Here is a 23428-nt window from a genome sequence, read left to right as displayed (position 1 = left end):
TAAAACGCAGACGTTGCCTGAGTAACGTGTATCAGCTCACTGGACAGTTCAGCTGGGTCAAAGCTGGATGGTTACTCAGATTAATGAGAGTTACTATTTGAGTGAGCAGTAAGTATTCTTACTGAGCGAGAACTTCTTTAGATCAGGCTATGTACGACCCTCTTATGTCAACAACTCTTGTGCTGCCCTCTTGGCCCATGAGAACAATTTAGGAGCCCTTTGTCCAGTCTCTGTAACAGTTTTGGTTTTGTCTTATTCAGAGCAAACATCAGAAGCACCAAGCCTTTGAAGCTGAGCTCCATGCCAACGCAGATCGGATCCGTGGAGTCATTGATATGGGGAACTCGCTGATTGAAAGAGGAGCATGTGCTGGCAGTGAGGATGCTGTGAAGGTAGGTATGACAAGTTTCAGAAGATGTGCTTAGTTTTTGCTTTGAGAAGTGGTTAGGTAATTCAGGCATGAGTGTGTCCCTCAAAAGCTGATCTTGTTTTATAGAAACTTTTTTCTATTTCAGCTATGAAGTAGAAATCAGGGTAATCACTTTGCTTCATTCTTAAGGGTGGGAACTTTTCGAATCCTATGATTGGGATGTAAAAGTTAAAATAAATTGGAGCTAGGCAGCATGAAATAGTGACTGTCTAATTTACATGTGTGGAATCAAGAGCCAAACTTGCACTGTATTCTGGTTTTGCATTTATTAGAACTTAGGGTTTTAGGTTGTAGCATTTATCTTTTCCATTTTACAACAGGCACGCCTAGCAGCCCTGGCTGACCAGTGGCAATTCCTGGTACAGAAATCAGCAGAGAAGAGTCAGAAACTGAAAGAAGCTAATAAGCAACAGAATTTCAATACTGGAATCAAAGACTTTGATTTCTGGCTTTCAGAGGTAACGGAGATTGGGATTATTTACTTGCAGGACTTGTTTTTCTGATTTTTTTTTTATTCCCTTCGCTGATGTTAGACCTTGTGGAGCACAGTCCACCTTTGAGCAAGTCTAGATTTATTTGGAATAAATGTTTATCATGACTGAAAATCTTGTGGATGTTTTCATGTTGTTATTTATAAATAATCAAGTAAGCAGAAGCATATTTGCACAGAATGTGGTAGGAATTAAACGGGTGAGGAGGCAAAGGTTTATCCACACTGTAAAAAACTGAGAAGAGAACTAATTGGCATGGTTTTAAAGACATTAAAATTTCAAGGTGTTTGTGAAAACACAACTTGTTCTCCATCCCGGTTTTCCTTCCCCACCTCCAGGTGGAGGCTTTGTTGGCATCTGAAGATTATGGGAAGGACTTGGCATCAGTTAACAACCTTCTGAAAAAACACCAGTTACTGGAAGCTGATATATCTGCTCATGAGGTATTGCTTTCTCTTTTAGTTTTGGAAGGTAAATTACTGTAATTGGCAAATGCACTTCAATATGTGCTGTAGTCAGATACTCGTTGAAACACGTTTTCTCATTAAAACTGTGAATGCTGCACAGCCGTCAGGTAATGATTTTTATACTGACATAACAAACACAAAAATGAGATCAGAGCAGTTCATGCACTTTTTCACCCACGTTTCCAGGATCGTCTGAAGGACCTGAACAGTCAGGCTGACAGTTTGATGACCAGCAGTGCTTTCGATACATCCCAAGTAAAGGATAAGCGTGAGACCATTAATGGACGCTTTCAGAGGATTAAGAGTATGGCAGCTGCCCGCCGCGCAAAGCTGAATGAGTCCCACCGTTTGCATCAGTTTTTCCGTGATATGGATGATGAGGAGTCCTGGATCAAGTGTGTATTTTGGAGGTTCTAGGCTCTGGCATGGGGGCATGTGCTTACTGCCAGCTTGCTAACAACATTCATGGGCTGTAGTATGGTTTTATAACCTGCCTTTTCCACAAGGGTGTGTCTCTACAAGAAATCACCTTTGCTCCTCATTTGAGGAGAGCTGTATTCAGAATGGCTTCAGCACTAGTTTGGGTGCAGCTTCTTATCTGCAGTTTCCTTTGGTCAAACCCCAGGAAGGAAAGCTCTGTACTGGAAAAAGTAATGCTGTTTAGAGCTGGGCCAGATGACTGAAATTTGACTCCAGTCTTTTTGGGAAAGCCCCTACTAAAAATTCAAACCTTACTTTTTCAGTTTGAAGTACTTCTGTAGTTCTAGCCAGGTGTAGTAATTAATCAAACACTCTCTCCGTATTGGTATTAGTGTTATCTTGGGGGGAAGGAAGTGAGCCTGATAGAAACCATTCAAATTACAGAACTTTATTTTGTCATGCTTGTAAAATCAAAAAATAAAATTGGACAACAGCAGGTAAGCTTTACAAAAAATATCTGTTTTCTTAGAAAGTACAGAGAGATACTATTCTTCAGAGAGAAACAACAGGCTCTCTGTCACCTTCTTTCTTTCCGTCTCATGTTACCCCTGAATGTGCTGCCAGGAGCCAGCTGCTGTTCTCTGATAACTCACGTACACAGTTTTTTACATCCAGGTTTTTTGCGCTATGCAGAACATTTCCTTATCTGCAGTCATGGGTTTTTTTCTTTCATCAGGTTTGACCTAGATAAGTTATTTTCAGATTTTATCTTTATTCTGTCTTGAATTTAGAGAGAAGAAACTGTTGGTCAGCTCAGAGGACTATGGCAGAGACCTAACCGGTGTGCAGAACCTCAGGAAAAAACACAAGCGTTTAGAAGCAGAATTAGCTGCCCATGAACCTGCGATCCAGGTAAACGCCTCTCTCCTTGGCAGATGTCTTTATAAGGCAGCATCTTTCTTGCTTGTGGCAAATACGGAAGCCAGTAAGAGGCTTGCTGGAATCCAGACAGAATGCGTAGAGCAAGTGATGTTCCATTAACTCTGTTTCTCTGCTTTGCAGGGTGTTCTAGACACTGGTAAGAAGCTTTCAGACGATAACACAATTGGAAAGGAGGAGATACAACAGAGACTGGCTCAGTTTGTGGATCACTGGAAAGAGTTAAAACAGTTGGCAGCTGCTAGGTGTGTGAGATGGTTTTGTAAAATTCAATATTAATTAAAACAGTAACATGGATTCATAATGACTGGATTTACTGAATTTTAGGGGTTTAGGGTATGGGTCATTAGTAGTTTGATGTAATAGCCCATATCGCTGCTGACAGACTCAGACTATTGAAAAGACTTTCAGTGATAATGTTCCTCAATAGAAACATGAGTCTTTTTTTGAGGTATGCTGTGTTTAGCATTTTCTTGCTCCAGTTGGAAACCACAGACTTGAAATTAACTGGCTTTAATCCACTGCCAGGATGTTTTTCTGAATAGAAGCTGTTGGGGAAAAAAACGTTCATTTTAATCCTTCAATAGTTGCAGACTTTGTGGCCTAGTGAGTTTCTAGAGCTGTAGATACTGGAGAAGCAAAGTGTGAATGATTGTGTGTTCAGGGTTCAGTCTCTGTATGTTCACATGTTTTCTGCTGTTGCAATTTGTTTTTACATCTTGTGTTTAAAAGCCATGGGAGCCAACACGGTGAGTATTTTTACCTTTGTTTCCCGATTCAGGGGTCAGCGTCTAGAGGAGTCTCTGGAGTACCAGCAGTTCGTAGCAAATGTTGAGGAAGAAGAAGCTTGGATCAATGAGAAAATGACATTGGTAGCCAGCGAGGATTATGGGGACACGCTTGCTGCTATTCAGGTACGCAGAAAGTTGTCAGCTCATTGTTGGTCCTGTTGTGTTGTTGTTGGTTAGAGCTCAACAAACCTTTTCTTTAACTGTCTTTCCAACTTAGAGGTTATTGTCAGTTCCTTTTGAAGGCCCGCACTGTAAAAAGCGTGCATTCATTTTATAAAAGCATCCCAATTACGTTGTTTCTTGTAGAAATGACTTGCAATTTGGTGTAGCTTTGCATCTCTTGACCTCTGATGGGCAGTCCTGGTTAAATCGACTAGCTGAAGTCAGGCTGGAAATCAGTATCAGTCTCCTTTTGTCCACAGAAGAGCAGCAAGTTGTGCTAACCAGCTAATCTTTGTCAGAAAAAGTTGTTATAAATCAGCTACTAAAAAGAAATGTTTTTTTTAATTACTATTTTTAGTAAGTGGTGAGAATTTATTTTAAGAACTGACTGTCTCGTATTTGCAGGGCTTGCTGAAAAAGCATGAGGCATTCGAGACAGATTTTACTGTCCACAAAGACAGAGTGAATGATGTTTGTGCTAATGGACAGGATCTCATTAAAAAGGTGAGTGTAAACTGGTAAAGAAAAACCTTCAAAGGCTACCCAGGGTGTTTTCATGTCAAAGTAGACCTGCTCTTCTCTGAGGACTGATTTGTCATGTTTTTGAAAAGGACGCTTACTTGTTTTCTTCAGCTGCATAAGCTGTTAGTGTTAACTGCTTTCAAAGCTGTTGCTTGGACAGAATCTTTCAGTTTAAGACCGTGCTCTGTCACCAACTTATTGGATGCCTCAGACGACCTTAACATCCTACGGTATGTGGGTCGTTTGATTTTTTTTTTTTTTTTTTCTCCTGTCATGTAGAACAATCACCACGAGGAGAACATTACTGCCAAGATGAAGGGCCTCAGAGGCAAGGTGTCAGATCTGGAGAAAGCAGCAGCTCAGAGGAAAGCCAAATTGGATGAGAACTCCGCCTTCCTCCAGTTCAACTGGAAAGCAGATGTAGTGGAGTCATGGATAGGTATGTTCTATACTGGAGCACAGTACACACAGGAACTGAAATGCTCCTCATTCCAAGAGATCTCAAATAGCTTCTCGCTTGCTGTTTTAACGAGCAGACCTAAACCCAAAGTTATCAGTAGTGCTGTACCTGATTTATGCTTTTGAGGTAACCTGATTTGGAATAGAGGGAATGTTTGAGATGGAGACATGAAATTTTTCCTAAATTTGTTCCATTTTCCAGGTGAAAAGGAAAACAGTCTGAAGACAGATGATTATGGACGCGACCTCTCATCCGTGCAAACACTGCTCACCAAACAGGTTAGTGCTGATGCTGCTTCCACCCCATAAGTGACAGAGAGAACAGGTGAACTCTTGTACAGTACACAAGAATCTAGTACTTGTGTGTGAAATACATGCAGGATATTGGAATGGTTAAATAAATGTAAAATCTGCAATATTTTGTTCTCCTTTTAATGTTTCAGGAGACTTTTGATGCTGGACTTCAGGCTTTCCAGCAGGAGGGAATTGCAAACATCACTGCTCTGAAAGACCAGCTACTAGCAGCCAAACATATCCAATCAAAGGCCATTGAGGCTCGGCATGCTTCCTTGATGAAACGCTGGAATCAGCTACTTGCTAATTCTGCTGCCAGGAAAAAGAAACTCTTGGAGGCTCAGGAGCATTTCAGGAAGGTGAGTGGCCAGCCGTGGGGCTACAAAAATCCAGTTGTTCTCTTTGAAAAAAAACCCATACGATGCTTGCAGTTTCTGTAGCTTTTTCATTTGCAGCTAATGATTGTGGAGATCCTGGAGACCTGTTGTAAGAATTTTTGAGATGCTTGCAAGAAATAAGGAATAAAGGCAAACTGTCACTGATGCGTGTTAATTCCAGATCAGCTCTATAGAATATTTGCTTTAGTGCAAAACTGAACAATTGGATTGTTTTATTTTTTCAAGGTAGAGGATCTGTTCCTGACTTTTGCAAAGAAGGCGTCTGCCTTCAACAGTTGGTTTGAGAATGCTGAAGAGGACCTGACAGATCCTGTGCGCTGTAACTCACTGGAAGAAATCAAAGCACTGAGAGAAGCTCATGATGCTTTCCGTTCTTCGCTTAGTTCTGCCCAAGCTGACTTCAACCAGCTGGCAGAGCTTGATCGCCAGATCAAGAGCTTCCGTGTAGCCTCCAACCCATATACTTGGTTTACTATGGAGGCTCTTGAAGAAACCTGGAGGAATCTGCAGAAAATTATCAAGGCAAGTCAGAGGGAGAAAGGCTCTTTTCATAGTTTGCAACCTTTCAAGTCTTCCCTGCAAGTTGTCCTCCAAGATAATTGGTGCAAGAGTTTGTCATTATGCTACAGATGGAAATATTCTCAAAATTTGTAAGCAAAGTAAAATTCCCGTTAGTTATAAACTTGTGCTATTGTCAGTTGTTTTCATGGTCTTCTGCTTGCGATGTTTCAAAAAACAGAGCACGTGTGCCTCACTTCCTAGTTATAAAATAAGTTTACCATCCATGCTGTGCACTAAAGTAGCTGCTGGTCCAGTTCCAGTTCTCAAAGATTTAAGTAGCAATGTTCTGTGATGTCATCTTAGATGATTTTGTCTAGATAGCCAGGACAGTCTTTGAGCACCCAGTCTTGTTTTGAGCTTCAGAACTGCGCTGGTATGCAGCTCTCAGTTTTTGCTTTTTATTACAGGATGAGGGCAATCACGTCATTTCTCTGTTTGAAATTACTTCTGTTCATTTCTCAGGAACGTGAATTGGAGCTGCAGAAGGAACAGCGAAGGCAGGAAGAAAATGACAAATTGCGCCAGGAATTTGCTCAGCATGCCAATGCTTTCCATCAGTGGATTCAGGAGACCAGGTACAGTTCATCTTCCCCAGGTGCCGCCCTTAGAGAACTCCTCAGCTAGTATTTGTATCTATCCTACATCTCTTTGGTCTGTCTGTGCTGTAAATGTCTCCTGCTGAAAAACAGCTTTTCAGGACTGACTTGTTTCCTGCAGCTGGGATTTGAGGGGAGGCCCTGTTAGCCACAGGGAAGAGGAAAGCCCTGAAACACAAGATTTTAAAAAAATGTTTCTGCTTATGAATTAATTTTCTTACAGTAATGCCAGTTATCCAGGACTTCACTGTTCTCCAGTTATTCCCGAACTAGCCTGCAGCACAGTTGGCAGTGGGGGGTGGGGCAAATATCTCGAAGCAGACTGAGCAAAGGGCCAGTGGCATTTCTGTTAATGCTCCTTTTGTGTTGAGTAGTATATTAGAAATCTCACTAGAATTTCAATAGAGAAAGAAGCTGTGAGAAAAAGCTTAAAACCACTTTGTAATCGCTTACCCAGGGTGCTGTCTAATAATATCCTTACCTAGGGAGAGGGAGTAAGGAACTGTATTAGAAATAACAAATCTCAAGGTTGAGAACTGCATTGAACTGAAGCGTGTGTTTCTAGAAAGCAGAGGTAGCCGTGCTTAGACAGTGCTGTTAGCCAGCTCTGATGCACTCTGGTTGTGGTTCAGAGGAGGCAAGTTCTGTTTTCAAGTAATCCTCTGATTCTCTGTCTCTGTGTGTTTACGAATAGTTCTGTATGTGTCTTCATGAAATAATGAAATACAAATACAATTTTTAACTTTTTTATGTTTGCTTCCCACCCAAATCTCTGTCCCTCTCTTACTGTCTTGTCTCTGTCCTGCTGCCTGATGTTTGGATCTTCACGTTCTACAGGACTTACCTCCTAGATGGGTTAGTATTGAATTTTATATCTTAAAAATTTGGTGGTGTGTTCTGCTCTGTCTGTGCGTTTTCTTGTCATTACATTGCTTGTGAAAGCTGCGCTGAAACCCCTTTTATTTGAAAAGAGCAACCCGTGGCTGAGGTGCAGACAGAGGAAACAAGATTTTGGAGTAGATTAAATATAAACCAGTAGAAACAACCATTTCCTAGTCAAAAGCAGAAGAAACTATTAGTGGGTGAAATTACTGGCATACCATGGAATTCCTAACTTCTGTTCTTGCTCTCTCTGAGGGCGTGCACAAGAAAAGGCTCTTAATTTGATGAGATATGTGAGAACATAGAATAGTCTGCCTGTGGAAAACAGATGATGTTCCTAGTTTTCCAGCATTCAGAAACTTGCTTAGTGAAATAACCTTTCCCATTATAACTGTTCTCAGAACAATTGAAGCTCCAAAGTATTGACCAGTTTCGGTAAAAAGGGAAGATTGCTGTGAAGAGGCTTTATACTGAAATTATGTATCTTAAAACTCTGTAGTATGCCAATATGAACTGCCAGTTTTTTTTAATCTGTCGCGTAACCATGCCACACAAAGATTATATTCTTGATAGGAGAAAACAAACCCGTCCAACGCTGAACCCACGGACTTGTTTGGCTTTGCAGGCAGTTTGATGCCTGTGGTTTTAAGTCCACTTTGTGTCCATGGGAATTGTTCCCCATGAGGATGCATGCTGGTCATTTGTCAAGGAGTGGAAAGGAAATCGTAAGATTTTTGAATGTCTTCAGACTGCCAAACCCGCTAAGAGTGTGTCTGTCCATTTAAATTTTTTCAGTATTAAAAGTCTGCAGCACAGTGGAAGCTTTGTAATACGACAGAGAATGCTGACTGATAGCATGTGGGGCTGGTGTGGAGGCTGTGTCAGCCCCATGCGCAGTGCTGGAGAGGTGGCAGGGGCCTCTCTCATAAAGAGAGAAGGCTTTTCATAATAAAAGGGTGGAATCTTCGCAGATAACTGTGCTTCTTATTTGCTCTGTAATGATCACAGTGTCTTGTGTTCTGCTGTTTCTGCCAGATGAAAATGATTTGCCCCATTTTTGTTGTACAGTTTAATGGAACAGAGCAGATTTTCCTGGAACGGATGCTGGATTCTCTGCTCCTTTGTAAAGTAGTGTTGTAGATTAGTTCTGGTATCCAAGAATGAGTGGACAGAAAGGAGCCATTTACTAAAAGATGTAGGGTCAGAGTTCAAGATCACCACATCAAACTCTTTTGTGGAACAAATTCTGCTGATATGCCAGGCAGAGTTTGTCCTTAATACTGCGTGAATATATTAAACCTGCAGATTTAGTTCAGAGAAGCACTGGCTGTGCTTAGCCTCCCTTGGCAAGAGGGAAGGCAGAGCTTCGGCGCAGTTTCAAGGTAAGAGTTGCCATGCGTACACCTTGCCTTCCAGTGTGCTGTAGCTGTCTGCGCGCGCCCGGCACGGCCTGGAGGAGGTTTTCTTTGGGGAGGAGAGAAAGCAGAATTTGGGAGTTTGGGAAGAAGAATGCCTTTAAAGAATCTGTAGATGAGTTAACTGCAACACTTCAATTTGTCCCTTAGTAAGACTCACTTTTTTGTGATTTGCGGTTGTATGTGCAACCAGCATTAGGGTAATATTCTTTCATTAAGTACTTGGTTGTGTTTGCTGCGAGGTGGTGCTGGCTTGAAGTGTGGCTCCTCTGCAGTGGTTGTGTTTCAGTATGTTCTTTCCTCTGTTCGTTCTTCCTTCCTTTTTGGAATTTACTTGGTTTCTTTTCTTTGACTAGCATAGCATATCGTCGTGTCATTCGTGTCTATCAGTATGAAGTTGGGGATGATCTGTCTGGAAGGTTTTTTCCTCTTATTTTCTTACCTCACTTTGGTTTTCAAATGCACTGTTTAATTCCAAGGCTCGCTTGCCTTCCAACTAACTTTCACGGCTTAGAGATGCTTGGAGGTTTGTTTCCCTGTTGACTCTTTACATGGTTGGTTCCCAGCTTCCTGCTCAGGGTTCTGGGTGTGCGCTTCATCTCTTTAGACCTGCATTGAACCTGAGGCTTAACCCTGTGGTGAGAAACACCCAAATGTTTGGTGCATTTTCATTGCTACAGAGTGATTCAGCATGTGAAATCCCCTTCTCGAGAAGCTCAAAAGTAGGTAGGAGGAGAGATTGCAGTAGGGATGAAAACCTGGTTTTACTGACTTAGACAGCAGCGACTTTAAGTTTTAGGAATTCAAATACCAGCGAGTCAGAGGTGAGGGCAGTGCACTGCACAGCGCCCTGGCTGTCCATGCACAGGTCGTGCAGGATGAACTCTCACCGTACACACTGCAAGGATGGAGATTCTTAAATGCTGCTGCCTAAAGTTTGCGTAGGATCTTGGCGGGGGATGGGGTGGGGGTGGGAAGCAGCATCCAGAGACTTCCCGTAGCTAGTGCATATGAAGTAGATCTTGGAGACCTCCGCCACAGTGGTGATCTTCATATGCTGGGGCAGGGGCTGCAGAGCACCCAGAAGCTCGGTGTGGAGTCAGGTTGAGGGCGGTGGCTGCACCCGCTTCTTGGGGTGCAGCATGGGAGAGGTGGGGTGGGCAAGGCCAGCCAGCCCCTGCTGCGTAGGAGGGGTCTGTAGTTTTCTGCAGTGATTATGCCATGTTAAGATTACTTTTAAATCAAACCAGTAGTTTACGACACCTTTTTTCCCTGTTTTATCCCCATGTAACACACCTCAGTAGAGCTCCTGTGCCTTAATGGGCAAATAACAGCCCATCTCCAGTGAATCACTTGTAGCTCACGTGTGCGTGTGTGTGCCGGGCACGGTGGGGTGGGGTGGGACTGCACTAAGTTTCTAATTTCATTAGGTTCAGTAAAGCGGGTGCTTTGGATCTGGCATGAAGTGTGGCTGCTGATCATGTTGCCTTTCAAACGGGGCTAGAAATTAACTATATAAAGAAAAAAGAATCAAACAAGATGTACATCTCTCAGTTTGAAACAGGATGAGTCAGAATAAATAAACCACAAAGCCAGTGTTTAAATACCTGCAGGAGAATAATGCTGCTGTAAGGACTCGTAATTTCAAGGAAGGACTGTTAATTTCAAGCCCCACCTGCCATTTTTTATGGGATAAGTGCATTTTCTCACTGTGATTCTGTGTTTAGGTCTTGTATGGTGGAGGAATCGGGAACGCTGGAATCGCAGTTGGAAGCTACTAAAGTAAGCAATGCTTGCCTATCGCTAAAACACCTTTCCCAACCAATTACGTGGGAACACAGGGTGGGAATGGAAATGCATGTAATTATATGGTAAAATCTTAATTGATTTTACACATTTTGAGTACTGAAGAGACCTTTGGGATTATCTGTTTACATATCTGGTGTCTACTTACATCACAAGCCGTTAAACAACACTGCTGTGGTTTCTGTGGGGTTTTTTTAAGATGAGCGGGGTAGGGCAGAGAGGATACAGTATTTTCAGCACGCCTCTTAATAAGAGGGGGTTTTGTCTCAAGAACTGGTTTGCCAGCCCTGTCGGTTTCCAGTACTGTGCATGAAGAGGAACGTTGTTTTGGATACTATTTCACAAATCCTAGTGTATGTATATTTAATCCCAGCAGGAAAAGAAGAGTATAACCCTTCCTCCACCCCCCAGCCTGGGTTCTAACTTTTTAAGGCAGGGGTCCTCAAACTACGGCCCGCTGGTAGGATACGGCCCCCCAGGGTCCTCAATCCGGCCCCCCGTATTTACAGACCCCCCCACTGGGCGTTGGTGGTGGGGAAACCAAGCAGCCGCAGATGACTGCCTGCCACTTCATCCGCGCCGGCCCCCTGGTTAAAAAGTCTGAGGACCCCTGTTTTAAGGGGTTGTGGGGTTTTTTGCTGCTCCTTGATTTTCTCCTCTTGACTCCCTCCTAACAGCGCAAGCACCAGGAGATCCGAGCTATGAGGAGCCAGCTGAAGAAGATAGAGGACCTTGGAGCAGCCATGGAAGAGGCACTTATCTTGGACAACAAATACACAGAACACAGCACCGTGGGGCTGGCACAGCAGTGGGACCAGCTTGACCAGCTGGGGATGAGAATGCAGCACAACCTGGAACAGCAGATTCAAGCTCGGTATTGCCTAGCCCACGCGCCGCACAAAGCCTGTCTGTCTGGGCGGGGATAAAAGATAGGAGACGCGTGTGGCTGTGTCTAAAGGCAAACCTTGCTCAGTCCATGCTAATGCCTGTCTCCTGTGCTCCAAGTAACGGATGTAGTGAGCTTGTAAATCCACCTCCTGCCTCGCTCAGAGGATGAAATTGACAGTTCTGGAAATGGTTCCTGTTAGCCGTTAGTAGTGACGAGATCTTAGAGGAATCGATTAATTCTGTTGGACTGTGATGATGTAATGTGTCATTTGCTCATTTGTCCTCACCTTCGGAGGCAGAGGCTGGCTGGGGGCAGACAGGCGTCAGCAGAGCTCTGCAGTGCAGGGGGGCTGTTCACTAGCTTTGCTGCTTCCTTTTCAGAAACACCACTGGAGTGACCGAGGAGGCCCTGAAGGAGTTCAGCATGATGTTCAAGTGAGTCACAAGGAAAGCATGCCAGAGGAATGCTTGTGAGATATTTCTGGCATGTGGATGGCTCCTGTTCATGGATTCTCCGGCCGATCTGTTTGTAGCTCCTTTGTTGTCTGCGCCATTTTGTGCCGAGCTGCTCTGATCTCTGCCAGATGGCAAGAGCCTCCCGAGACACCCGCTGCTGGCCGGGTGCAGCTGCAGCATGCGAGCCTCCCCAGGGCACGCTCCTGGCTTGTGGGCACAGCGGTGTAGGAACGGGGAGTGCCAGTGGCCTCCAGCTGAGAACAGCCATTTTTTGGATGCTTTTTAAGCGAAGTAAAGAATTTGTGCTTACTTTTTATGTTAGATAGAACTATTTATTGATTCAAGCTCACTTGTCCAGAATAGTGGGCTAGTAATAATCTGTTCTGGTTTTCAGCCAGCTTTGTAGCTTTTGATTCTCAACAACCGACACCTAAAAACATTGGCTTTGGGTTTATGTTTATAGGCACTTTGACAAGGACAAATCTGGACGACTTAATCACCAGGAGTTTAAGTCTTGCTTGCGCTCTCTCGGCTATGACCTGCCTATGGTTGAGGAAGGAGAGCCAGACCCAGAGTTTGAGTCTATTCTTGACACGGTGGATCCCAACAGGTACAGGGGGGTGGCTCTTTTTGCACTGGAAAGTATTGTATCGGTGTCCTTTGGGGAGCTGGCTGGAAGGTCTCTCCCAGCCAGAGAGCTGTGCTGGCTTCTGTAGGGGAGAGGCTAGGGTTGTTTTCACAACAATAGATGTAAAAGAATCTTTATGAAGGCAAGACTGACATTCATGAAGATGAAATTCACTTAAGAAAATGATCTGGTGTTGAGAATCTCCTGCATTTAACTTTTCTGGGAGGAGTGGAAGTCTTAAGCCCCTCTCAGGAGGGTCCTGAGGCACAGGCAGTGCTGTGCTCTGGGTGTGAGTGGCTGGCAGTGCTCACACGCTGTGTTTCACTGGCAGGGATGGACACGTCTCGCTGCAGGAGTACATGGCATTCATGATCAGCAGGGAAACGGAGAACGTGAAATCCAGCGAGGAGATAGAGAGCGCTTTCCGCGCCCTCAGCTCGGAGGGGAAGCCCTATGTGACCAAGGAGGAGCTCTACCAGGTAGGCAGTGGTTGTGGCCTGCCAGGGAGGAGCGGACAGCGGCTTTTTGTTTACAGGTTGTTAACAAAGACCAGCACTAATTGCTTGGAGGTTCAAGTCACTGTGGCCGAGTCAGTCCTGAACCTGCCAGGGTATCCTCTGCAGCAAATGTGGTGGTGACAGTGACAGCCCTGCCCGGTTGCTTTCTTGGCCCTATAGAGGAAAAGCTTTAACTGCCAAAGAACTACTCGGGCTGAGTAAAACAAGAGCTGCTGAAAAGCCTGGGATGGGGGGAGCGCGCTCACTGTGTCTGTCCTCAGAAGCCACTGCTTTCCTTTCATCCTTTGGGAGAGCAGAGGGAGAAGTTTCTCCAGCGATTCAAAGGTGAAACTTAACCCTGAGCTTAGCCAGTACAGACACCTCCTCCCTCTCGCTGCCCCACCAAGGCAGCAAGTTTTGCCTGTCTGAATCCCAGAGCTGGCAGACACGTGCAGAGGTTGCACTGCTTCTGCGTGCCCGTGACCCGTTCTCCCTCCTATTCCACGGGAGGACTCGGGTGAGACCTTCCAGCCCTTAACCACACAGTGCACACAGGCAGCGCCTTCCCCTGCTGGGTGTAGTTCTGCTGCTCTGGCTCCTGCCCTGAGCAGTGTGCCCCTGAGAGGGGGGGTGGCGTGTAAGTGCCCCGGCTGCAGCCTCCCAGTGCCCGTCCCCACCACAGCGCTGTCTCTGTCTTTCAGAACCTGACCCGGGAACAGGCCGATTACTGCATTTCTCACATGAAGCCCTACATGGATGGCAAGGGCAGAGAACTTCCTTCTGCCTACGACTACATAGAATTTACACGTTCACTCTTTGTGAACTGATCTAAAACACTAGTACCAAAAGATGCAAAGAACATGCTCCTGTTTGCTGACTGTAGCTCTGCATGTCTCTCTCTCCCTCTCTCTCTCTCTCTTTGTGCTCTACAATAATCAATGTTACTTGATGATGTAACCTTAAACTGCTTAGCTTAAAACTCTTAGGGAAAACAAACATGTTGCAGTGTGCTTCAATAAAAATTACTGGTCAAACCACATCATCTTGCATTTAATGGCTAAATGCAAATGGAACTGTTGTGCGGATGAAACTCCAGCCGTTGGAGCTGGGTGTTTCAAGAGCAGTGACAAGCTTCATGCAGCTGGTTGTGCTGCTGCCTCAGTCCGTGAGCTGGCTGGCCAGCTGCTCCAGGCAACTCTGTTCCCTGGGTCCCGGCTCGGTGAGGTCAGAGCTGAGCTGCCAGACTTTGACTGTACCGGTGGCATCCCCTGCTGCTAAGAGCTGCGTTTGCTTGATGTTAAATTCCAAGCAGTACACAGGGCATTCCCCCTGCTTTATGGAAAGGGCAGGCTTCTGCAAGCTCTTCTCAAAGTCCAACAGGTGCACATCTCCTGTAAAACAGAAACATTTGTCGCAGGTGGTGGCAGCGGGTTTTGTATTTAACAGCTGACAGTATCTGCTTAGCCTGGCACTTGAGTTGTTCTTTCTAACCCACTTCCCCGTCCCTCTGGTAGTGTCCAGGCCGTGACAGATGACATCCCTGCAAGGTAGCGTGGATTTATTCTGCTGTCAGGCACCTGAAACCAGCTTGCCAAATGCTGTGAAATCTCCATTCTTTAACTCAAAAAGAAAAAGCTCTTGTTTTAAACCATTGGCTCTAGAAGTAAATGTTGAAACCAAGGAAGCTGGAAATGAGTTTGAGCCGCAGTAATCCTGCCACGCTACATACCCATGAATGGCTGTGGCAACAGAAGCAAAGGCGTCATCAAAAGTGAAAAATAACCATGACCAAAGTTGTCTTGCTAGTTAGAAATTACTCTGTTACACTAATTACGCAGTACAAACAATGGTCACTGCTCTCAGCTTGCAGGAAGTGCTAATCGGCACAATCGTCCTGTACTAATTAATACCCAGCGTAATCTTAATTCTATGTCTAAGAATAGGCACCTGCAGTTACTTGCCTTCCCCAGATGCAGCTGCAAAGACCAGTGGCCGAACTGGAGACCAGCGTACACAGAAGAGGTATTTCTTTGATAACTGCAGGGAAAGGAGGGGTTGTGCCTGCAGCATGGAGTGGAGGTGAACTTGTCCGTCAGTCCCACAGCTCAGGAAGAGGTTCCTGGGGGAGGGAGGAAGCAGGAAACAACGAGGTTTGCTTTATTGCTAAAGACGGAGAGCAAAGATGGGTGAAGGAGCGTGACCTCCGGTAATGTTCCTGCTTTGCAAAGGTCTGAACGTGTTGCCTAAAGCAGCAGTTTCCAGGCTGTACCCGGGAGCGTGCTCTGCAGAGGCACAGCTTTGTTACTGCCCTCAATTAAGTTTAATGAGGGCTTGTGTTGTCCGCTGAGGGTTGCTGTGGGTTGCGGGCCAGGGATGCCTGAGAACTGCTGATCTAGAGACGGGCATTGTTAAGTTGTGTTTGTCTCATGCAAATTAAACACAAACCTGGACTGTCAGCATGTTCCACAGAAACGTGGCGTGGGGCCTCTCCCACGGGAGGTGGGTAAACGGGCAGGGACAGGAGCTGCCGATCGGAATTCAGGCAGCTACCGGGAGGATTCTGATGGGCTGAGCACTTGAGCGCTGATAAATGAATGACTCTTTAAAGGCCTTGTCCTTAAATTGCTCTTCAGCATTAAGGATGACCTAAGGCAGGGGCTAACATTCTGTGCCAGCCCGAGTGCAGGTGCGTTGCGCCCACACACAGCCATTCGAGTGGGTGGCTTCACCAGAGCTGACGGACGTTGTTTCCCCTGTGACGGGAAGTCACACGATCAAGTCCCCGATGCCAGGTGACCCCTTTTCTGTACCCACGTGCGCCTGGGGGCCAAGTTGGAAAACGCACGTTTAGAGCCAGGCGATAATTGTGTCCAACCAACGTGCAGCGCCGGTGCCAAGTGACAGCACTTGCCTGTGGAAGGGTGAGCAGCTCACGGAGTACACTGGCCCCCCGTGCGGGGAGAAGGCGAGCTCCGCCGGCGCCCTGAGCGGGACAGAACCGCCTGCCCGATGGAGAGCCAGCGTCTCTGCTGCCATGGAGCACTTCAGCGAGTAGCCGCCTTCCACACCGACGACGAACAAGCAGGGATCAAAGTGTGAGAAAGAGAGCGAGGTCACACCCACGGCCACCTCTCCCCGGGGAAACTGGGAGAAAAAGAGACAAGGTGGTTGTGGGAGGCGGAGGCTCCGCGGGCAGGCACATGTGGTTGGAGCCGCCCGATCCGGCCTGCCAGGGCCCCAGCGAGCTACCTGCCCCACTGGCGACGTCTGTAGCACTGCTCAGCCGTGAACCTCTGCAGCACCCTCCCACGAGGGGATGCACACAAGTGAGTATTATGACAAGCAAGTTCTCCTCTCCATCCTACCAGCTTCTCCTTAGAGCGTGGCAAAACCTCGGCCGTTGCCAGCCTTCCAAGGAGCGATTTCAATACGGGAAAGGGGAGGGGGGTTAGTGTGTATGTTCAAAAGGGCTTTTCCTGGCCGTTCCCAGGTGGAAGGCGAGCTCTGCCACGTGGGCTCCAGAGTTAAGACCATTTTTGTCCAATTGTCCCCCTTTGAACTGCTGAACTCACCTTCTTCAGCCAAGTGCTGCGAGGGATCTGCTGAGCCACCACAGCAAACCCATCAGCCAGGGCCAGCCGACCATCCTGCTCCTCCCTCCACACCAGGATCCTTCCGTCCGTCGACACGCTCAGCAGCCGGGAACGCTCTCCATGCTTGGCGCCAGATATCCAGTTAACCTGTCCCAAATGCCACGAGCCCATGATGGGGGCAGTCGCAGCTGCCCAGCCCTCACCCAGCAGCTGGTGGTCCCCGAGGGTGAGCTGGGCACCAGCCCAGCTGCTACTGGGGGCTGGTGCGCGGCCGTAGGTGGCAGGAGAGAAGCACGTTCAGGGGTTTGGGGCTGAATCCTGTGCTGCAGCTTCTATGGTTCACCTGCCGCCACTTCCGAGGTGTATTTATAAGTGCTGCCACCCGGGTATAAACAGCAGCATTTTCCTGACTGCCAGCTGAGAAAATAGAGATTGCCCAGAGTCACGGGACCCCCGAAGGACACAACCACGAGGAAGCCAGGCTGTAAGGCATGTTTAAAGCACGTGGCTTTAAGCTTCCAGCTAAGGACCCATGACACCTTGCTACTAACGTTTTTAAGCCACTACAAGTATTGTTGGCTGCACCCACATCGATAAACAGTTACAGCAGGAGAATGGGCCTACTCCTCATTTATCCTGAACAGCAAGAACTTACAGGGTGAGTGCCGAGTTCAGCAAATGCCTGTTCAGTAGCTAGATTTGGGGACAAATAGCCAACTAAAAGAGAACATCACTGCTGAAATGTAGCAGCCGGTCTGTGGACAGACACTGAAGGGGTGAAGCAGAGGAGTGGCAACGCTGCCTCCCCAGCCCTGCCTGCTGTAGGTGCTCTGTTACCTGATACACTGGGTCCATGTGAGTGTCATCTGTCATCCCGGTCCTCCAGATCACAGCATCTTCTGTTCTGCTGGTATCCCACACCAGCAGCTCCCCACTGAAAAGGCCACCTGGAAGGACAAAGGTGAAACTCCTAAGGTCTAGCGGCTTGGAACAAAGGCACAAATGAAGCTATGGTGGAAACGGGCCAGCCAGCTCCAAAGGACTGGCAGCTTCACACGGGGCACTGTTAGCTCTGGTGTAACAGAACATAGTACTACCCAAACAAGCACGCTCTTTCCACATACAGCCAGGGCTGAATTTCCTCCTACCATCTCCCGGAGGAGATGGCATAAAGGCAGATGTCACTGAAAAAGCAAGTCCCAGTTCAGAAGCAACAGTGCACTTATCAGTGTTGCTGTTGTTCCTCAGTTTAAGGAGCCACAACACCATTGCTTCTGCAAGAAATCTTAGAGGCTGAGCTGAGAGAGAGAAACACAATGATCCCAGCTGAAGGAAATAAGGGTACATTACAGATAGGGTCTAAAATAAGAGCAAGCTACCAGCTATCAGTGATGGCTGGGACGGGTGGAAAGCCAAGCACATGACAGAACTGGGAACATCCAGCACTAGGTCAGGGCGCTGCGGATTCAACCCTCTTCTGTCCAGATTCCAGGTGCAAACGTAGGATTTTTCTGTGCTCCAGTCCCCACCATCCAACCTGATGAAGAGAAAGCTGTGTCTTGCCTTGTCTGTTCTGCAGAGAATCCCAGTCTAGCAGTGCTCTGGTGTGCCCTGTTGGACATTTAAACATCCTGCTTTGTGGCTTGATGGAAAACTGAGGTGAAGGGATCACGAGGTGATGAAACCTCGCTGTGGGCTACTATATACAGAGTACAGTGCCAGCCTGCTTAGAGAACAAAGTGCCAGTAAGTAAATCTCAGACATGATTCACTATTCCAAGGCCTACCAGCCACACAAATAAAGGGAACAATCTAAAGGGCGCATAAAGTTGCCATGAGTACTTGGGAATGAAAATCTAAAGAGACCAAATTGCTGCCAAGTTGCAAACTGGCTGAGTTGCAAACCACATGTCCTCTAAGCAAGCACTCAGAGATCCGGGGTCTGAGAATAACAGTGAGGCAGTATCTTACCTGGAGGGCTGGAAGGGGCTGCAAAGCCTTACTGGGTCTTGCTTGGCCTGAGACATGCAGCACGGTTTGAGGGCGAGGCATGTCCACAGGAACAGAGAACATTCTCCACAACCACCCAGATGGTGTTGATGACCCTGCCCAAATCACACGCCCCAGCTGCAGAGATTTCAGTCCAGTCCTGTGCCCGCCATTCTGGTTTGCCACATGTGGATCAAGAGTTATTACGCCAGGGTGCTAACAGACCCTGCCACTCTACTGCCTTTGTTAATTCTACCTGTTTCACTCATCACACGCTTACCAAAATGTTAACTGTCTTCTGTCCCTAGCACCACACTGACCAATGTGATGTCCCATCTTGCTACAAGGAGAGATATGGAGGACAGATCTACAGAACAGTCAGTGGTCGGGACAGGAAGCAATGATTTTGACCCTGACTTCTACTGCCTTTATTTGATGTTTGTAATTCTTTTATTGGAAGAGATATGATCGAATAAAAGGAGCAACTTTTCATCCAGTGGGTAGTTAATCTGTGAAACTCCTTATTAAGGGATGTTGTAGACACTAAAAGCTTACACAGATTCACAGAGACTATGTAAAAGTTCATGGAAAGGAATTCCACCCAGGGTAACCACCGAGACAGAAACCACATTCTAATCTGAAAACAACTGTAGACCGGGAGAGCAGAAGGAGCAAGTAACATACAGGTTTGTCCTGTTTTACTCTTCCCTATGCATTCACTCATGGATACCCTTTTTGCTGGGGCATTTAAGTTAAGGAAATGGTAGCAGAAAGAAAAAAGAATGAGGGCAGCAGTGGGGCACAGAAGAGCCTGCTATAGACATTCACTGGATTAGATGAAAGTTTTGTCCAACCCTCACTTCAGAAATCTTTACAGGTTTGTTAGACAAACATGTCCATGGCACCAGGCACAGGCATGAATGAGTGCCACGTTCATCTGGGGTGCTAAGAGACCACACTAAAACAACACAACCTTAGTGAAGGCAAGCATGTACTTCCAAACCTCACCTACATATCTTTGCAAAGGCATTTGCTCTTTACATTTTCTTTCCAAATCAAATCTATCTAGAAACAGTAAGAGCACATGCATCCACCTTCAGGGCAGGGGGGAAGGCAGAAGAAATAAAAGCCGTAATTTAAGACTGCCCTGAGATTTTGTTTCTTTGAATATGAATTATTTAACTTGCATAAAGGTGTGTATATATATATATATATAGTTTATTACTGCAGAGAAAGTGAACATATCTAAAGCTCAGGTCAGTCTGAGATATCACATCAACCTCAGCTGCACTCTCAATCCATTCAGATACTCACCGGCCATATGAACATGCAACAACGGATCCAGTTGCGTTCCATGAGACGCTGGTAACCTGTAGGTTTTGATCCTGAGCCTCCGGGTATGACAACGTATGCAAACACAACACCTGGAAGAGATCAAATTCAGGCACTGAAGCAATCTCTGAACACAGAGAAACGGGACCTGTGCACACCCCTGCAATGTGATCATACGGTTACAGCGCTGGCCTCCCCTCTGTCCGAGTAGCACGTAGATCTACATGGAAAAGTTGTTGAATTCCTACTGGGAATAAAGCCCCACAACACATGACTCTACCAAACCCACCGTTGCTCATAACTACCTCCCACAGACTGCACACTTCAGGGGCTGCACAACAAATCTGGAAGGCCGTGCCGTAAGGATTTACAACAGCCCCCCAGGTATGAGTCTAGCACTCATTAAGCTTCCCAAGGAATGGCTTGAAAACAACAGTACCAACATGTACTGATGGACACAAGTTGCTTCTACTCTCAAGTCCTGTACATTAAACAAACACAATCCAAGCAGGAAGAGCTCCCAAATCGCTGACTGCAACCGTTCCTAGACATCTGCTAGTCTGGCACTCTAAAGGGGCTGCTGGAGGCTGAAGATAAACCTACACTGCAGGCTGCCTTCTCACAAAGCTACTGCAACAGTCGCTAGCAGGAAGAACAGTTTTACCAAGCAAGGCCAGGCCACAAGCAAGGGAGAAAGCCAGGGAAAACCACCAACTAGTAATGGCCAATTATTAGAAACTGGCAAGAAAAATCACAGCAGTAAGAAACAGAACTAACGAGTTAAGAGCCACTGCAACCAGCTCTGCTTGGGCAATGACAAGGATCTGTATTCTGTCAACTTACTGTTTCATTCTGATCTGTCCAGTTCACTTCAAAGCCATCAAAGGCACGGCTTTTCCAGTTTTTATTTAGCTCTTTGATAACAGCATCCTCCACGCTCTGAAGGAATGACAGAAGGCTGGTGTGATCTACTTGGACTTCTTGCTGGAAGTCTGGGACAGCATCTTTACTTTGATCAGTCTGCACACTGGCATCTTGGCTAGTATGAGATTGTGCTGCAGTTTCAACCGTTGAAACCTTCCCAGTCTGGCAGCTTTTCTAGTAAAAGAAGACAGGCAAGATTGTCTTAATAATCCAAACAGACCAAAAAAACCCCAAAAACCCAAAAAACCAGTGCTGTACAAAATATTCAAAGCACTTCCCCTTGCTGGAATTTCATAGAGACATTCAAGCACACTGGCATATCTCTGGCTACTGGTTAGAAGCGGGGTGCCTCTGCCAGTGCCCAGGTAATGCATCCGTGACCTTGGCGTGGCCAGCATTGCCAGCTGGTGCCAGGGCCCGAACCAGCGAGTGCTGCGCAGGGCCCGGCCCCGCTCCCCGCGGGGAAGGCCGGGCCCGGTCCGGCCCGAGCAGGGAGCTGCGGGGGGTCGCCGCCGAGCGGAGGGGACGCGCTGGGGAACGGCCGCGCCTTCAGCAGGGGCGGGGGGGGAGGGGCGGCCCCCGTGGCTCTGGCGCCTGCGGCCCAGCCAGGCCGGAGGCCGAGGCCGCCCGGGGTCTCTCACCGCCTGGCAGCGCGCGCTCCGGTCGCTCCTCCACAGCGACTGCACGTCGGCGCCGGGCGCCGTCCAGTCCGCGAACATGGCGGCGAGCGGGGCCGCGGACCGAGACACTCCCGCCGCCCGCTCCGCGGTCCCGATGGCAACGGCCGAGGCGCTGCGAGATGACGTCACCGCGAGCGACGCGGCCGCTGGCACGCGGGCGGTAAACCGAGCCGGGCGGGGCCATGTTGGGGAAGGGCACGGGGGGCTCGCGCCGGGCGGGCGGCGGCTCCGCATGGGAGGGGGGTGCGAGCCGGCCCCCGCCCCGGCCGGCACCTTTGCTGGCGCCGTAGGTCCGGCGGGGGCTTCTTCTTCCGCCTCGGCCGCCCCCGCCGCTGGCCGCAGGGGCTGGAGGGCGCGGGGCCGCCAGCAGTTAAGATGGCGCCGGGAGGCGGGTGGGGGGCGACAAAGCCGAGCTGGGGCCTGCGGCGGGAGGCGTGGGCCGGGCGCGTCGTGGGGGAGACGGTGTCTGAGGAGGCACGCGGCGTTCGACGGCGCGAGTTGGGCCCCTGAGGGCGGGGGCGGGGGGACCCGGCCCGGCTCCCCACAGCCGCCCGGGCAGCGCAGCAGGCCGCATGCCGCGGAACTGGGCAGCGGACCCGCCCCAGGCGGGTCGTCGCCGCTGACCGGTGCGGCAGCGCTTGCGGGGCTTGTTCTAATTGTAGCTCCACTGGAGCAACGCGGAGCGTCCCTGCGGTTGCGGGGCGCGGCGCGGCCCGTGTGCGGGAACCGGGGTGCGGGGCGCGGCGCGGGCCTCGTGCGGGGCGTGGGCCCCGCGTGCCGGCTCCCCGGGAAGCGAAGCCACAGGCAGCTGCGGGACGAGACTCCCGGTGGCGGGCGGCCGGGAGCCGCGCAGGGAGCCTTGCGGCCCTCGTGCGGCCAGCGAAGCCGCAGCAGCAACGGGCTCGGTGACCCCGCCTGCCGGGACCCCGCCCGGCGCACCGGCGGGGCAGGCTGAGGGTCCTTCTGGCCCGCGCGCCCCGATCACGCAGCCCGGGTGCTAAGCCGAGCTCCGGGGGCGGCTGGGCGGCGGCAGTGTCGGACCCCTTTGGGTGCCGGGACACCCCGGCCGCTGCCAGCCCCCTGCGCCTGCGGGCTGGCCCCGGCCCACCTGGCTTTCGGTCGCCGCCGTGGGGCCCGCAACAGTGGCACTAGTGAGACCGCTGGCTTGGCCAAGCAGGGTATCTTCTTATGTCCTTTTTTTGTGGTACAGCTTATTTTGTTTCAGGTCGAGTGTCATGAGGCAAATTACAGTACTTGATGACAAAGTGTACTCTGCTGTCCTTTTCTACCAGTTCTAACACATTTGAAACCTCTCAGAAGCCACAGGTCTGGAACTCTGCTTTAGATCTTCAACCAGGTGTCTGTAGCAGTGAGCTAGAGACTACCGTCTTTACTTTTCATTCAGTTTTCTGTTTCCACCTCGTTTAAAACATCTGTTTACAAAGCAGCTTTAAAAGATGTAAGAGCATTGGAAACAATGTACTGGTTTTGTCACAGCAGGATTCCAGTGCCTTCTCTGAAGAAAATACTTGATGTGCTGCCTCAGTGTATTCGTTCAAGAACTCGACTGCAGTACTGTAAGACAGTGCTCTGCTGCTGTTGGTGGTGGGATCCCAGTACAGCATTTACCGAGATGTGCTTTTCTTTGGTCAGAGATCCGCTGAGTATGCGAAACAGTGACAAGTTAATCTGTCCCTTAAGGAGTGAAATAAATGTATTTTCTACTGAAGAACCCTATTAAAAGTACATAAAATGAGCATTGCTGGATGAGGTTTTCTACTGCAAATAGTTAAATGCAGGAAGTAGGTG

At 48.2% G+C, this 23428-nt stretch overlaps 2 protein-coding genes and 1 long non-coding RNA gene across 13 annotated transcripts in view; 2 read left to right on the top strand and 1 right to left on the bottom strand.

The window, feature by feature from the left end:
- Positions 1 to 14141, top strand: part of SPTAN1 (spectrin alpha, non-erythrocytic 1) — a 53464-nt gene extending 39323 nt beyond the window's left edge. For 8 of the 9 annotated variants that reach the window (XM_055794819.1, XM_055794853.1, XM_055794825.1 and 5 more), the window contains 20 exons: positions 261 to 392; positions 751 to 888; positions 1260 to 1364; positions 1575 to 1783; positions 2600 to 2720; positions 2871 to 2992; positions 3529 to 3661; positions 4106 to 4204; positions 4502 to 4661; positions 4884 to 4960; positions 5125 to 5334; positions 5599 to 5895; positions 6397 to 6509; positions 7368 to 7385; positions 10555 to 10609; positions 11311 to 11507; positions 11903 to 11956; positions 12441 to 12587; positions 12937 to 13084; positions 13804 to 14141. In XM_055794819.1, coding sequence (XP_055650794.1) covers positions 261 to 392; positions 751 to 888; positions 1260 to 1364; positions 1575 to 1783; positions 2600 to 2720; positions 2871 to 2992; positions 3529 to 3661; positions 4106 to 4204; positions 4502 to 4661; positions 4884 to 4960; positions 5125 to 5334; positions 5599 to 5895; positions 6397 to 6509; positions 7368 to 7385; positions 10555 to 10609; positions 11311 to 11507; positions 11903 to 11956; positions 12441 to 12587; positions 12937 to 13084; positions 13804 to 13929 — 2661 coding nt within the window. In that variant the 3' untranslated portion in view covers positions 13930 to 14141. The remainder of the gene's footprint in view (positions 1 to 260; positions 393 to 750; positions 889 to 1259; positions 1365 to 1574; positions 1784 to 2599; positions 2721 to 2870; positions 2993 to 3528; positions 3662 to 4105; positions 4205 to 4501; positions 4662 to 4883; positions 4961 to 5124; positions 5335 to 5598; positions 5896 to 6396; positions 6510 to 7367; positions 7386 to 10554; positions 10610 to 11310; positions 11508 to 11902; positions 11957 to 12440; positions 12588 to 12936; positions 13085 to 13803) is intronic. The other variant, XM_013296501.3, reaches the window with a different exon arrangement.
- Positions 14135 to 22595, bottom strand: DYNC2I2 (dynein 2 intermediate chain 2). Of its 3 annotated transcripts, none has more exons than XM_055795012.1 (9): positions 21581 to 22595; positions 20859 to 21113; positions 19998 to 20107; positions 18075 to 18232; positions 17533 to 17642; positions 16675 to 16842; positions 16014 to 16246; positions 15064 to 15221; positions 14135 to 14493 (listed from the first exon to the last, which is right to left on the bottom strand). In XM_055795012.1, the coding sequence occupies exons 1-9, from the start codon at positions 21851 to 21853 to the stop codon at positions 14261 to 14263; spliced, it is 1698 nt and encodes a 565-aa protein (XP_055650987.1). In that variant the 5' UTR covers positions 21854 to 22595; the 3' UTR covers positions 14135 to 14260. The 3 variants fall into 3 exon arrangements, with proteins under 3 accessions (XP_055650987.1, XP_055650997.1, XP_055651007.1); XM_055795022.1 differs by having other exon boundaries at positions 21584 to 22595; XM_055795032.1 differs by having other exon boundaries at positions 14362 to 14493; positions 15050 to 15221.
- Positions 15193 to 19179, top strand: LOC129783767 (uncharacterized). The gene is made up of 2 exons (XR_008745644.1): positions 15193 to 15308; positions 18992 to 19179. It is a non-coding gene; the product is annotated as an uncharacterized LOC129783767 (long non-coding RNA).
- Positions 22596 to 23428: the final 833 nt, after the last annotated feature.

Source organism: Falco peregrinus, chromosome 1, assembly GCF_023634155.1.
Source record: "Falco peregrinus isolate bFalPer1 chromosome 1, bFalPer1.pri, whole genome shotgun sequence".
Lineage (NCBI taxonomy): Eukaryota > Metazoa > Chordata > Aves > Falconiformes > Falconidae > Falco > Falco peregrinus.
The sequence above is the reverse complement of the archived record's forward strand: the minus strand, read 5'-3'. Positions and strand labels throughout refer to the sequence as shown.

What these genes read in the sequence shown, in the direction of transcription:
- DYNC2I2 (XM_055795012.1), bottom strand. Translation starts at nt 21,853, where the DNA reads ATGCGGAGCCGCCGCCCGCCCGGCGCGAGCCCCCCGTGCCCTTCCCCA. An exon ending in GGAGCGCGCGCTGCCAGGCG is followed by an intron (nt 21,114 to 21,580) that starts GTGAGAGACCCC and finishes TTCTTTTACTAG; the next exon opens with AAAAGCTGCCAGACTGGGAA. An exon ending in AGCTGCTCACCCTTCCACAG is followed by an intron (nt 15,222 to 16,013) that starts GCAAGTGCTGTC and finishes TCCCTCCCCCAG; the next exon opens with GAACCTCTTCCTGAGCTGTG.